At 41.5% G+C, this 15,528-nt stretch overlaps 1 protein-coding gene across 1 annotated transcript; it reads right to left on the reverse strand.

Moving 5' to 3' along the window:
* Nucleotides 1-1,372: 1,372 nt before the first annotated feature.
* Nucleotides 1,373-14,581, reverse strand: pex3 (peroxisomal biogenesis factor 3). The gene is made up of 11 exons (XM_085771161.1): nt 14,381-14,581; nt 12,718-12,849; nt 12,039-12,120; nt 11,876-11,919; nt 9,981-10,102; nt 9,801-9,867; nt 9,068-9,122; nt 7,081-7,219; nt 5,580-5,773; nt 3,632-3,728; nt 1,373-1,590 (listed from the first exon to the last, which is right to left on the reverse strand). The coding sequence occupies exons 1-11, from the start codon at nt 14,451-14,453 to the stop codon at nt 1,507-1,509; spliced, it is 1,089 nt and encodes a 362-aa protein (XP_085627287.1). The 5' UTR covers nt 14,454-14,581; the 3' UTR covers nt 1,373-1,506.
* Nucleotides 14,582-15,528: the final 947 nt, after the last annotated feature.

Consider the following 15,528-nt stretch of genomic DNA (forward strand, 5'->3'; position numbering starts at 1 on the left):
GCGAGCCGACCAACGTTTCTTTACTTTCGGTTTCGTGGCGAGTCATGAGAATAACGCCGCCGAATGAATCTCCGTTTATGGTGGGAACTACGACGGTATGTGATCGTCTTCCAACCTCTGACTTTAATTCTTGATGAATGAAAACATTCTTGTAGATAGACGTCCATCTTGCGCCGGTCAAAGAATTTCACCGTGCATGCTGAGACTCATGGTGAATGTAGTATGAGAACACTTCGCTTTCCAAAACTCCTTGTTGTCCCTTTAATATCACTAATAACATTGTTTTTATTAATTTATATTATTACATTTAATAATAATTATTATATAATTTGACTTTAGTGAATTAAAAACTTTCATCTTGTTACAACAAATAAAATTGAAACTAAACTTATTCTCATTCGTCCAGACGGCGCCTGAAGGAGACACGACACGACGAGGCGTTCAAGGTCGTCGGAGAATCTGACACTTGTTTCGTTTAAAAGAAAATAATAAAAAAATAAATAAATGTTGTAGTTTGTTTTTCTTTTTATTTCATTTAGTTGAATGAGATTTAATTAAAAACAGGACAAAGTCTTTGTAGTGAACTCCTTCTTCTCCTTCATGTGGTGCAGCAGCAGCAGCAGCAGCAGCGCCGCCTGGTGGACAAACAGCATGTGGTTGCCATGGTGATGAAGAGGTTCCTGCTGCTGCACTGGGTTTGTTTTAGTTTTTTACACTGCAAAAACTCTAAATCTTACCAAGAATATTTGTCTTATTTCTAGTCAAAACTAATCTCATTCTACTTAAAATAAGTATATTTATACATATACATACATACTACATAGTTATACATAAAAAAAGCAGCTTGTTTTTAGACACTTTTTACTTTTTAAGTCTATTTTCACTTGAAATAAGTAGAAAAATCTGATAGTGGAGCAAGTTTTTCTTTCTTATTACAAGCACAAAACAACTTTTTTGTGATTTTTCTACTTATTTCAAGTGAAAATTAGTTTGAAACAAGTGAAAATGATCTAAAAACAAGTTAATTTTTAGGTGATGAGTCTGATTTTAAGTGGAAAGAGTTTAGTTTTGACTAGAAATGAGACATTTTTTTTACAAGAAATAAGACAAATATTCTCGGTAAGATTTTGAGTTTTTGCAGTGTTGTACACCATGACATGAAAATAAAGAAAAGTAAAGATATGACAGTTGAACTTTCTGCAACACCCCCCCTCCGTCCCCGTCTGATGACATCATCACTCAGCGTCTGATAGAAAAGATGGCCGTCGTCTAAAACCTCTGATAATCAAACTCATGACGTCATGGCTCCGTCGCCGTCGTCCCGTCTCGTTAAAACGTTTCATCAGAGTCTGTGGCTCTGGCAGAGTCTCTGTCCTGGACGTGAGGGGGGAGAGGGGGGAGAAAGGGGGAGAAAGGGGGGGTCCGGGGGCTTTTATCAGGTCCGTTATTGCCCCGCTCCTCTTCCTCTTCCTCCTCCTCCTCCTCCTGCTGCCTGTGATTGGTCGGTCACTTCTGCAGCTCCTGCGGCGTGCTGAACGTCTCGTACACGTTGGCTGCAAACTCCTTCACCTGGTCGTTGAGCAGCAGGTCCTACACACACACACACACACACACACACACAGAGAGAAACACACACACACACACACACACACACACACACAGAGAAACACACACACACACACACACACACACACACACACACAGAAACACACACACACACACACACAGTTAGTTCTAGATTTGAGACACTAACACTAACCGCTGAACTATAGAACGAATCTCCTTGTTGTTTACAACTACTTCCTGGTAGAAAACCAGCATGAGAACAATAGTGACGGACGAGAGTTTCACTATATTTATCTAATTTTTCACGTCACTATATCACCGTTTAGACTAATCTGATGTTTGTAAAGTTTATAAAACCAATGATTGGACAAACATTACTATTTACGTGTGCACATTTTTGTAATTAGTCATGGTTATCATAGATTAGCCGGGCTAACGGTTAGCTACCTGTTGAACTTTAATAACTCAGTGACTCAATAAACGCTCCATGAAAAAATATTTTCTCCAGCGGATATCTGAGTTCCAACATGACTGAGCTAACTGGAGTAGTTTCATGTCGTGTCCCACAACGGGAGGGTTTTAACAGCTGACGTCCTGCTGTTAGCTTAGCTACCGTTAGCTTGGCTACCGTTAGCTTAGCTACCGTTAGCTGTCCCTGTCAGCTGAGCCACTGATGCTTTCTAGACACTGTGATTCCCCCAAACTGAATAAATACAACACATAGCAACACAAAACACACACACAGAAATAGTAATGTTTCTTCAATCATTTCAGATTTGTCTAAACGGTGATAGGGCGTGAAAAATATGATATATAGCTAAACTCTCGTTCGTTACTATTGATCTCATTCAAATTACGTGCTGGTTTTCTACCCGGAAGTAGAATGTAAACAACAAGGAGATTCGGTCTATAGAGGGATATGTTTACCAACAAGTCGTCGGTCATCAGTAAAAACAACACTGTGCATCCCTGACGTTACCTACAGTTATTTAACAGACCATCATGTTCAGGAAAATACTTGTACGATTACTAAACTCAGTGTCTGTGAGGACCGAGGTGCTGCCTGGTCAGAGACGAGGGAAGAGGACGGACCTGTCTATGGCTGGTTATAAAACGTAAAGGTGAAATCTGGCGATCTGATTGGTTGTTAGCCGTGGTATAATGAGCATATACCACGGCTACTATTCTAAAGCCTTATCACAGCGTAGGCTATCACTCCGCGTCAGGCAACGTATGACTGGTATGAATGGAAGTTGTTGTCATGTATCCATGACAACGGACTGTTGCAGTCCGTAGCAAAAGACAGTTGATGTTTTTACGATGTTAAAAAATGTAGTAAAGTAGTGTAATTGACATGTTGAAGGTTTAAACTTTGACCTCCAGAGGGTTAACAATGGTAGAGGGGACTGAGCAGTGACAGAGCTACTAGGAGCTAACGTCTGGAGAGGTGGGACTATTTTTTTCACAGTGAGGCTATTTTATTGGATAATATGTATTTCTGGTTAAATAAAACTACATGAAATTGATTGTGTATCCCTCTTTCATATTGTCATTATTGGTAACAACGCCCCTTAGCCGTGGTAGAATGAGCATAGACCACGGACTGGAGGGATATATTGCTTAAGTATGTGACGTTACTGGTAATTTAAAACAATATATCTTAACAGTAATTAATCTCAGCTGGCTTTCCATTAGTATGTGACCTCGTCTTCAGTCACTGTTGTTATCGTAGTAAACATTTCACAACTCATTCGCTGCAGTTCTACAGCTTTATCACCATTCAAACCAACGTGTCTAACACATTAACATTATATTGCTCCAAATGAATCTCCAATGTGCTATTTTCTCTCTCGTTTGCCTTGAAAGGGGTGCCAGTTGACGCTATTCTGTAAAATTTGCGCGTTTTGTTATTTTTTATCAAAACGATTAGTGCAACTAACAGCACAATAAGACGTGATCGCGGCTCTTGCTGCTCTCTTTCTGCAGGCGACATGCGCAGCAGAACGTCTGGTAATCCCTCTATAGGTCAGGCTGCTACGTGACACAGCGTGGACCCGTCTCTCACCTGGACAAAGTGACTGGGAGTTTCACTACAGATGCTGTTGATCTGACCGTTGACGATGGGGACGATCTTAGCCAGAGGGAGACTGACTGCTGACAGACTGCACACACACACACACACGCACGCACACACACACACACACACACACACACAGAGTTAGTCACCTGACAACAACATATACGTATGTAACTTATTTTTTAAAAGGCAATGCAGCGCTTGCATCTTATCAGAAAATTGAATTCTATACAAGTTGTGAGCTGCACATTCACCAGGCTATGAGATAATAACACAACGTTACCACACAGAGTTGTTTTAGAGGGAAATTCATGCAAAACCGCTGATGCGCGTTGCCTTCAGGGACAGTTTTTCATCATCAGTCTCTGTATTTCCCTCTAAAACAACTCTGTGTGGTAACGTTGTGTTATTATCTCATAGCGTGGTGAATGTGCAGCTCACGTCCACCAGAGCGTTGTGGAGTTGTTGGATTGTGTATTTGATGAGTTTGATGATGATGGGAAACCAAGATGGAGGAAGAAGAAGAGGAAGAGGAGGAGGAGGAGAAGAGGAAGAAGAAGAGGAGGAGGAGGAGGAAGAGGAGGAAGAAGAAGAGGAGGAGGAGGAGGAGAAAGAGGAGGAGGAAGAGGAGGAGAAAGAGGAGGAGGAGGAAGAAGAAGAGGAGGAGGAGGAGGAGGAGGAGGAAGAAGAAGAAGAGGAGGAGGAGAAAGAGGAAGAAGAAGAGGAGGAGGAGGAGGAAGAGGAGGAAGAAGAAGAGGAGGAAGAGGAGGAAGAAGAAGAGGAGGAGGAGGAGGAGAAAGAGGAGGAAGAAGAGGAGGAGAAAGAGGAGGAGGAGGAAGAAGAAGAGGAGGAGGAGGAGGAGGAGGAAGAAGAAGAAGAGGAGGAGGAGAAAGAGGAAGAAGAAGAGGAGGAGGAGGAGGAGGAGGAAGAGGAGGAGGAGGAGGAGAAAGAGGAAGAAGAAGAGGAGGAGGAGGAGAAGAGGAAGAAGAAGAGGAAGAGGAGGAGAAAGAGGAGGAGGAGAAGAGGAGGAGGAGGAAGATGAAGAGGAGGAGGAAGGGGAGGAGGAGGAGAAGAGGAGGAGGAGAAGGAGGAGGAAGATGAAGAGGAGGAGGAGAAGAGGAGGAGGAGGAAGATGAAGAGGAGGAGGAAGAGGAGGAGGAGGAGAAGAGGAGGAGGAGGAGGAGGAGAAGAGGAGGAGGAGAAGGAGGAGGAAGATGAAGAGGAGGAGGAGAAGAGGAGGAGGAGGAAGATGAAGAGGAGGAGGAAGAGGAGGAGGAGGAGAAGAGGAGGAGGAGGAGGAGGAGGAAGAAGAAGAGGAGGAGGAAGAGGAGGAGGAGGAGAAAGAGGAGGAGGAGAAGAGGAAGAAGAAGAGGAAGAGGAGGAGGAAGATGAGGAGGAGGAGGAAGAGGAGGAGGAGGAGGAAGATGAGGAGGAAGAGGAGGAGGAGGAAGAAGAGGAGGAAGATGAAGAGGAAGAGGAGGAGAAAGAGGAGGAGGAGAAGAGGAAGAAGAAGAGGAGGAGAAAGAGGAGGAGGAGAAGAGGAAGAAGAAGAGGAAGAGGAGGAGAAAGAGGAGGAGGAGAAGAGGAAGAAGAAGAGGAGGAGAAAGAGGAGGAGGAAGAAGAAGAGGAGGAGGAAGAGGAGGAGGAGGAGGAGGAAGAAGAAGAGGAGGAGGAAGACGAAGAGAAAGAGGAGGAGGAGGAGGAGGAATAAGAGGAGGAGGAGGAAGAAGAAGAAGAGGAAGAGGAGGAGGAAGAGGAGGAGGGAAACCAAGAAATCCCATAATGAGCCTCCGTAGCGTAGCTCTGAGCAGCTCACGGCTCTGCTCCACCGTTCTAAAAATAGCTTGCACCGACAATTAAAGGTAACGAACCTACTGCTATGACTGTAGGGATTATTTGACAAAATGTTGAACTATCCCTTTAAGATTAAACTCACCTGTCAGGTGAGCAGCTGGGGGCGGAGTCACCGGGCGGCGGGCGGAAGAACTCGGCCAGGTTGTCAAGGAGACGGGAGAAGCCGCGGTTGAGACAGGTGTTGAGGACGGTGGTGAAGTTGGGACTGTCCAACATGTCTCTGGTCTCGTTCAGCAGCCGGATGGTCATCAGGTCCTTCTCCGTCAGCCCGCACGCCTACACACACATTACACACACACACACACACACACACACACACACACACACACACACATTACACACACACACGTTACACTAGGGCTGGGACGATGTGCTTTTCTCCCGATTCGATTCTTCTACGAATTTTTGGATGGCGATTCGATTTAAATTGCGATTCTCCGATATTGCCGATTCTCTCAATGATTTTTAGTCTTTAGCATTTTTAACATTTATCTGCACACAAATACTGTAGGAGCCAATAAATGAACATTCTCCATTATAAAGTGAACTTAAACCCTTTTCAAAACCTGGACTCTCTGGATGTAAAAAAGGCGAACAAATGCACATTGCACAATATTTAAAAAAATTCAACAACAAAAAAAGAAACATAAAAAAAAAAAAAGAAAATTCAAAAATCGTCAAAAAAGATATTGCGATATTTGAATGAATGATGAATCGATTTTTTCTCCCACCCCTACGTTACACACTGAGCTGCAGGTGTGTGTGTCTCATGCTGCCGTCTCACACACTCACACACACACACACACACACACACACAGCTACCTGGTCGGCGAGGGCGTTCTGGTCGTTCAAAAAAGGTTCAAATGACATAAAACCAATATGAATATAGTATACTGTATATTTGTGTGTGTCTAATATCTAACTTTATTAATTGGACATAAATCATATGAATAATATCAAACAAACCAAATTACATCATAAAGTCACTAAATATGAAAGTAAAATTAGACAAGAGGTTAAAACAGAGCAACAGTAACATATATAGTTCTGTATAAATAACAGATTTCAAAATAAAATGCCATGTTACATTTTTTAATGTTCATTGAATCCAATTCAGCAGCTTGAAACAGATTTAAAAACAAATGATAAAAACGTATTGGTGATTATAATTAGTAATAATATTAAATATTTAATGAACAACCAGCAGCTATAAACTCAGTCTGAGCAATTACAGAAACTTTATTCGTTTGTTGCAGCGTCTCATTTCATTTATTTCAACCATACGACAGTCAAACTCAGATTTATTTACTTTCTATTTGTGTCATTTATGTTATATAAAGATATATATTTCAATTATTCTATTTATAAATTCTATATAAATATCTTTGTGTGTGTGTGTTGACGTCATGGAGCGAGTGTGGAATTAGTTTCATTCTCTGCTCAGATGTCGACAAACGAATGAATGAAACGAAACTGATTCTGGCATCACACACACACACACACACACACACACACACACACACACACAGACACACACGCAGACACACACACACACACACACACACACACACACACACCCCTACCTGGTCAGCGAGGGCGTTCTGGTCGTCGGCCAGCAGGAACCAGGACAGAGAGCGGGAGGAGCTGGACTCAACCTCGGCTCTGATCCAACTCAGCTGCTGCTCCAGCTCCAACAGGGACACACTCTGCTTCAGGGACACGCTAAACACACACACACACACACACACAAACACACACAATCAAACAATCAATTAATCAATTAAAGGGATAGTTCACCCTAGAATGATATTTCTCTCATTATCTCCTCCCCCTCATGTGGACTAAGGGCTGGAAGAAGTTTCAGAGTCCTCCGTGGCTTCTCTGAGTTACTGGGGGTCTCGGCGTAGCAGTGCATGTCCATATAACGGTTGCAAAGGGACACCAGGGCTCTTCGTAAAAAAACACACACTAAAAAACATCCAAATACCTCCATGATGCTCGTATGTAATGTCCGTCTTGTGCTGAAGCCCCAAATTGCGTAATTGTCCCGAAAAAAATTAAATAAGTCTATATTTTAAGCTTGTTTGTAGCGGAAGCTTCTCGAAGCTCCTCTTCCTGGTCCGTCCAAATCTCGCGTGATTTGCGCCGGCGTCAGTGCGGTTACTGCGAATCACGCGAGATTTGGACGGACCAGGATGAGGAGCTTTGAGAAGCTTCCGCTACAAACAAGCTTAAAATATAGACTTATTTAATTTTTTTCGGGACAATTACGCAATTTGGGGCTTCAGCACAAGACGGACATTACATACGAGCATCATGGAGGTATTTGGATGTTTTTTTGTGTGTGTTTTTTTACGAAGAGCTCTGGTGTCCCTTTGCAACCGTTATATGGACATGCACTGCTACGCCAAGACCCCCTGTAACTCAGAGAAGGGACGGAGGACTCTGAAACTTCTCCCAGCCCTTAGTCCACATGAGGGTGAGTAGATAATGAGCGAAATATCATTCTAGGGTGAACTATCCCTTTAATCAACCAACCAATCAGTGTGTAGATGACAGTCAGCCAGGCTGCTGATCTCTCCTGTAAACTCCAGTGGACTGTGACTGCCCTCTAGTGGCCGGACTCTGCATCTCCATCACCTCGTCCTCAGTTCTCCTCTGGGCTGCTGCGGTGTTTGGACCATATTTGTGGCTCTTTGAGTAAGTTTTCCTCTGGAGTAGGGATTAGGGATGTAACGATAACCGGTATAACGATAAACCGCCGTTTCCAATTTGAATTATCATTAAAACCTTGATCGGTTACTGCAATAAAACTCACGGTGATACTGATACAGCTCATTTCCTGGAGAAGCAGCAGCAGTGTGACATAAACAATGAATCAACTGATCGATGATGAGAATTTAATCGATTAAATTACATTAAATTGAATTAAATTAACTGCAGTTAATTGATCCTTTCCCACTGGAGTTTTTCTATGAAATGTAAACAAGCAAAGCCGACATACCTGTTGTATATTGGTCTCAGTGTGCCTACATGTAGCCTACCATCGCTAAAACACCGACAATCGGTGAGTCTAATGAGTTAAAAAGCCGCCGACACTGAGTTTTAATGTAGCCTGAACGCAGCTCAAACCGACCAGGTGCCTTTACTGTTCCTAAATGTAAAAATGGGTCACATTGGACCCTCAACATTATTTAAAGGTTAAATAACATGCTATTTAAACATTTTCATTGTGCTGTGCTCTAAAAGTACACTAACAAATACTAGTGTAGAGTCCTGTCTAAGGAATGTTCAGCTTAAATTTTCCCCTTAAATTTAGGTTCTCGGGAAAATCGCCGCTTATCAGTTCGATCGATAAGGTCCGTCAACTAACGATTAATGAATTAATCGATAATTTGCATCCCTAATCAGTGTATTGATGAGTCTCTGGTTCCATTCTACATGAATCAAGCTCTGTCCTGTGTGACGTGACGTCGTCAACAGAGGAAACAAAGTCGAGTCTGAAACTTCTGACTGATGTTTAAAATGTTTAAAATGTCTCCAAATGCTTCAGGATGTGGAGACACTCACCCCCCCAGAGAGTTCTGGACCGCTCTCTTCACCACCGACATCAGCTCTGTCAGACCTGAGGGACACAGACACAGACACAGACAGACTCAGTCACTCAGTAGATCAGAGTCTGGCTCATGGGATCAACACAATAGGGTCCGTCCACACTGAATCCTAAATGTTCAGAGGAGAAGCCCAGACAACGCCTGCCGAGCAGAACTGGGAAGTTTCCCCATTACATTACTGCTTAACGTACAAAAACAGGCAATGACATTTTGGACACATGTAAATACAAGTCCACACACGTCCATTTAAAACAGTAAAAACCCTGAAAACAGCTGATGGTGAAGCTAACAGCCCCAAAACAACACAACACAATAAAACTCATCATCAATCCATCAAAACATCTAGATTTACAACAGAAACTCAAAGTAGACTAAACTGTTATTTGACTCTGAACAGAGAATATAAATTATATGTAATATATAAATATAAATTGGCTGAATATCTCCACTGTATGGGCTGAGTGAGCCATAGAAACAGGAAGACACACTACATACTGTATGTATCTGAGGGACTCACTATAACATCCCAAAATGCATAGATTTATATCTGATTGTTTGTACTGTACTAAATATTAATTGTAGTATTGTAATATGTATGTAAATATTTAGTAAAATGCTTTGGCAACAACACATTTCTGTTCTGTTCATGCCAATAAAGCTGTTTGAATTGAATTGACAGAGCATCGTACCGTCTCCTAGGAGATGCTGGATGCTGGACAGGTACTGCTGCTGCACGTCTGGAGGAGCCAGGGCCGTCTGGAGGAAGACACATGGAAATATAGAAATATAAATATTAATATAAATATGTAAATCAAGCAGCTGTCCTGTAGGTGTGTCATCGTCATCGTCATCGTCCAATCAGAACTCACGATGCCGTTCTTCCCGGCTGAGTTGTCCAGGTACAGGTATCCTCCGATGATGTTGAGCTGCACACGCAGCAACACCACCAACATACAGGTGCTGTAGACGGCCACCACGGTACGGGTGAAGCCTGCACACACACACAGAGAGACACACACACACACACACACACACACAATAACTATGATGATAATGATAGACTAGGGATGTCACGATTATCGATTTTCTTGGTACAACTATTGTCAGAGAAATAATCACGGTGAAACAATTATCACGATTACTATGCATTAATTCCGTGGTTCTCAACTGGTGGGTCGGGACCCAAAAGTGGGTCTAGACCCGTTCTGGATGGGTCACAGACAGCTGGTCAAAAACGTAAATAATATTTAATGCACATCTGATGTTGGACATGTCTTTTATTTTGAAAAATAACTTATTTTGAAAGACATGCGTCACATGAACACATGCAGTTGTAATGCTCCTCCTCACTTTCTGATTATTTGCTCCATTTGCTCTGAATGCAAAGATATCAGTTTCTTGTTAATGTGGCCTGATGCAGTGAATCTTGTTTTGTTTTGTTGGTCTCCATTTTGTGCAGTTTGATATTTTTTTATTCACTTCCGTACATGCAGTTGTCATGGTAACTCCTCAGTTTCATTCATGTGCTCTGAAATGCACTTTGCTCAATAAAGAGCAAAATGAGTTTTTAAAGGCTTTAGAAAAAAATCTTGGTTTGAATTCTATAAAAGTGGGTCGCGACTTAATGACCATGGGAAAATGTGGAGCCCAGAGTGAAACTAGTGGAGAACCGCTGCATTAATTAATTTCCCAACACTTATGTATGTGTAAAATCAAATATACAGAGCTAATTATTTACATAAAAAACTATTAATAAAGGGCTAATTATATTCCCCACAGGAATTAATTGTCATCTTTACCAAATGTTTAAGTTTACATTTTGTTTTTTTAAATTACAAATGACATGCAAACTTTTAAATTACCGTATTTCCTCTAATAGTAGCCGGTATCTATTTAATAGCCGGGTCTGTTATAATGGCCGGGGGCGTGGTTTACACGAACAAATAAAGGCCGGCCCCAAATACAGGCCGGGTCAATGGGAAAAAAACAAACAAACAGAAAAAACCTGAATTTCAGTCACTGTGGATGCACTGGTCTCAGGCGGCCAAACACGGATGCAGTAACCCACAAGTGCCAGCAGATGGCAGTAGCTAGATCTGAAGTGCCACATGAACCCACGCTTCAAGGAAACAGTCACTGACAACTCGACCGAAGAGAGCTTTAGCAGCATGGCGTGTCACTACCCGATTTGCGACGCTACCAGATCTGTGACAAAACTGGTCTGCGCATGCTAACCCTAAACTGACATGGTGTTACTTTTATTTATTTATTCATTCATTCTGACCACTTGTGCTCCAGCGTTTATTAGCCTAATCCTGTCCAGCTGATCGCTGCTGTTGCGGTACCTGCTACAGTAATGTGTAAAAAAATATAATTAATTGTAGGCAGAATGAAAACTGAGCACGGTAACTGTCAAATTTGAGCACCAGCATGAAACAGAGGAAGAAATAATAGCCTCTCTCAAATATAAGCCGGTCTCCAATACAGGCCGGTTCCCCTGGGCAGCTAAAGTAAATAAAGGCCTCGGCCTCTATTAGAGGAAATACGGTAGTTACATTAGATAAGTGGACTGATATCTGTGCATTTTCCTTTACTTTGGCTAACATTTGTCAAAATGGTTCCCACATAAATCTTTTTCAGAAAGTGACGGTATTTATGAATCTTTGTGATAAATTAATTGTGGCGTTTAATACTGCGATTAATTGTGATAATAACAAGTAATGGTGACATCCCTATGTTAGAGTTTATAAGAGGTGGAACTCACTGATGATCTTCAGGTCCTCCCAGATCTCCAGTTTATTGGCCGGTCTGAGGAGGAAGAGGAGGAGGAAGAAGAAGAAGAGGAAGAAGAAGAAGAAGAGGATATAAACACTGTAACATTCAACATGGCGGCTTCCTGCAGTGACTTCAGTGTGAATCCGACTCACTTGGTCTTCAGTAGAGCAGTGAGACTCTCTGAGTTGAGCTGAGTGACGATGGCTTCTCTCAGTGGAGGCAGCATGGACAGCACTGTGACACACACACACATGCATACACACACACACGTTAAAGGGATAGTTCAACATTTTGTCAAATTGGCACAAAACGCTCTGGTGGACACGTTGTGAGCTGCACATTCACCACGCTATGAGATAATAACACAACGTTACCACACAGAGTTGTTTTAGAGGGAAATGCAGAGACTGTTGATGAAAAACTGTCCCTGAAGGCAACGCGCATCAGAGGTTTTGCATGAATTTCCCTCTAAAACAACTCTGTGTGGTAACGTTGTGTTATTATCTCATAGCGTGGTGAATGTGCAGCTCACAACTTGTCCACCAGAGCGTTGTGGAGTTGTTGGATTGTGTATTTGATGAGTTTGATGAGGGAAACCAAGAAATCCCATAATGAGCCTCCGTAGCGTAGCTCTGAGCAGCTCACGGCTCTGCTCCGCCGTTCTAAAAACAGCTTGCACCGACAATTAAAGGTAACGAACCTACTGCTATGACTATAGGGATTATGGTGATGGGACAATTTGTGCTTGTATCAGCGGCGGTGGCGACCTGTGCAGCTGTGTGTGTCTGTGTGTGTGTGTGTGTGTGTGTGTGTGTGTGTGTGTGTAGTCACCCGTCATGTTGCAGGTCCTCTGGTTGCTCTCAAAGTGGAACTGTCTTCTGGCCTGAGCGATGTACTCGGTCGCCTCCTTCTCCTGCAGATCTCTGAGCTTCTTCTGGGCATATTTACCCAGGAAGTACACACCTACACACACACACACACACACAGACACACAGACACACACACACAGGAGACAGTAGCAGTGAATATCAATATCCAATATCCATTAAACCCCACCAAAACATTTGAGAAACGCATTCAGATTTGACTAGTTTCATACAAAACTTCTCTGAAAGACAAAACCTCCACACCTCAAACATCTGAAAATAAATCCACAAAGTTAGATGATCAGGACCAGTCAAGACCACAAATATCTCTGTCTCACTTTGGTTTCTGTGATGTAATTCAATAAGTTCCAGATAATTAGTGTGAATGCTGAAACCATTCAGTTTACAATGCATTTCAGTAGGCATTAACTTTTTTTTTTAATTCAGGAATTTTTCAAACTTTTCGTGTCTTCATCGTCATCTTCGACAATTCAAGTAATTTCCAGCCATTTCATACAAAATCTCACATCTTCTACTTTTAAATATATTCTCAGCCATTGCTTCGGCTATGTTAGTGCTGGTTCATCAGTTTTCCTTCCTGTCAGGTTAGCTGCAGATTTCCACTATTTAACCATTACATTTAAACATGCAAGATTTCAATGTTTTCTTCTACTGTTAACATTTCTACTGCTTTTTACCTTTAAAAGACATTCATCTCATACTACAAGTTATATGTTTCAGCTTTAGCATTAGCCTTTTTCAACATTGCTTTAGCAGTTTCTTCAGCTAATTTAGCATTGATTCAACAATTTCTTCAGCTCATTCAGCATTGCTTCAGCATTAGCAGAATTTCAGCTGCTTTCAGCATTCACACGCATTTTCTGCTGGAAATGCTATCTTTTTCTAGTTCAAATAGTTGTAATAAAGTATCTGCTTGTGTTAAACCATCTGAACAACTTGGTGTCACCATGACAACAGTGGGAAGAGACTTCAGCAGGTTTCAATGCAAACTTTGTTTGCATTAAATATGGTTTAGATTTGACATCAAATCATCTTTTCTTTGCAGCTGAGGAGGAATAATGTAAATATCAAGACACATGGTTATTAAGAGTCTGATTGTAACTCATTAATAAATAAAATAAGACACAAAAGAGACAGTTTGTATGAAGCATGACGAGACAAATCAAACACTGTCAGCTCAGATAAACCCGTTGTGTGTCTGTGTGTTTGTGTGTAATGCTGCAGCTTTAAAGCAGCTTAGTGATATCTTAGCTGGCAGCTACAGACCAGACTGCATAAATGAACAGACATCTCTCTGGTTAGTGAGAAGAAACCTCCAACTAACACGTTTATTAAATGTTAATGAGCTGTTTTATAACAAACTATTTTAATACAAACAGATTTAGCTCCAGTCTAACTTCTCTCATCTGGTTTTGTGTTAGTTATTCTGCAGTAAATCGGTCACAGTCACTCTGTGGATTCTTAAACATGATTAAAAAGTGTTTAAACAGACATAAACAGTGAGTTTAAAGCAGAGAAACAGGTTGTTAAGTCGCTGTTAGAGGATGGTTTAGCTCAGAGTGTTAGCATGTTAGTTAGCACGGCGGCTAACAGGAGCAGTTAGTTACCTCCAACTACAGCTCCGGCGAAGATAAACTTCCTCCTGTGGCGTTTAATAAAGTTCCAGGCGGATGAAAACATGTTGAGACACGGACACAGAGTTCACAGACTCACACTCTACACACACACAAACTCCCTGTCACGTCTAGTTTCTTATTATTTCACCGACATGTTGTTTCCCCCCATGCTAACATGCTAGCTGTCAAAAAAGTGGCCAAAGTGGTCAAAGTCTGCGGCAGTGAACTGGTACGACTTCCGGTTTGGAGTTTCAAAATAAAACGTGTTTTAGCAGAGATTGTCCCAACTTTGTCCATTCTGAGAGTAAAAACCAGGGCCGTTGTATAGGGGAGAAAGGTGATGATAACTCTAGGGGCCCAGCGCCCAGTGGGGCCCATAAAAAACCCCAGTAGTCTAATCTTTGTATGACTGAATTATTCTGCATAAGACCCTGACTAATACTCATAGTACACTGTAAAAACTCAACATCTTTCCAAGAATATTTATCTTATTTCTTGTCAAAATGTCTCATTTCTAGTCAAAACTAATCTCTTTCCACTTAAAATAAGACTCATTACCTAAAAATGAACTTGTTTTTTGATCATTTTCACTTGTTTCAAACTAATTTTCACTTGAAATAAGTAGAAAAATCTGCCAGTGAAAGCATGTTTTTGTGCTTGTAATAAGAAAGAAAAACTTGTTCCATTATCAGATTTTTTTCTACTTATTCCAAGTGAAAATCTGCTTGAAAGAAGTAAAAAGTGTCTAAAAACAAGCTACTTTTTAATATGATGTGTCTTATTTTAAGTATAATTAGATTTGTTTTGACTAGAAATGACATTTTGACTAGAAATAAGACAAATATTCTTGGTAAGATACTTGTGTTGAGAAAAAAAAACTGGAAAAGTTAGGGGGAGGGGCCCACTTTAGTATTCTTTAAGGGGGCCCAGAATTCCTAGCAACAGCCCTGGGGAAAAAACACATTATATCAGTGGTGTAGTCTATGTGATATGTATATATACCCACTTAAAATGTATTTTGTCAGTATAGCAGCCACAATAACAAAACTATCTAACTATAGTCTATGTCAGTGGTGTGAAAGTTACATAGAAGACAGGCGAAGCATAATGTTGTTGAAATTGCACATATTTTTCTCAAG

This window comes from Trachurus japonicus, chromosome 24 (assembly GCF_045865225.1).
Source record: "Trachurus japonicus isolate A0001 chromosome 24, Traja_1.0".
Lineage (NCBI taxonomy): Eukaryota > Metazoa > Chordata > Actinopteri > Carangiformes > Carangidae > Trachurus > Trachurus japonicus.

Excerpts from the sequence above, each read along its gene's own strand:
- pex3 (XM_085771161.1), bottom strand. The coding sequence starts at position 14,453 with ATGTTTTCATCCGCCTGGAACTTTATTAAACGCCACAGGAGGAAGTTT. Across the intron at positions 12,850-14,380 it reads CGCCGGAGCTGTAGTTGGAG|GTGTGTACTTCCTGGGTAAA; the intron begins GTAACTAACTGC and ends GTGTGTGTGTAG. Across the intron at positions 7,220-9,067 it reads GTCCAGAACTCTCTGGGGGG|CGTGTCCCTGAAGCAGAGTG; the intron begins GTGAGTGTCTCC and ends GTGTGTGTTTAG.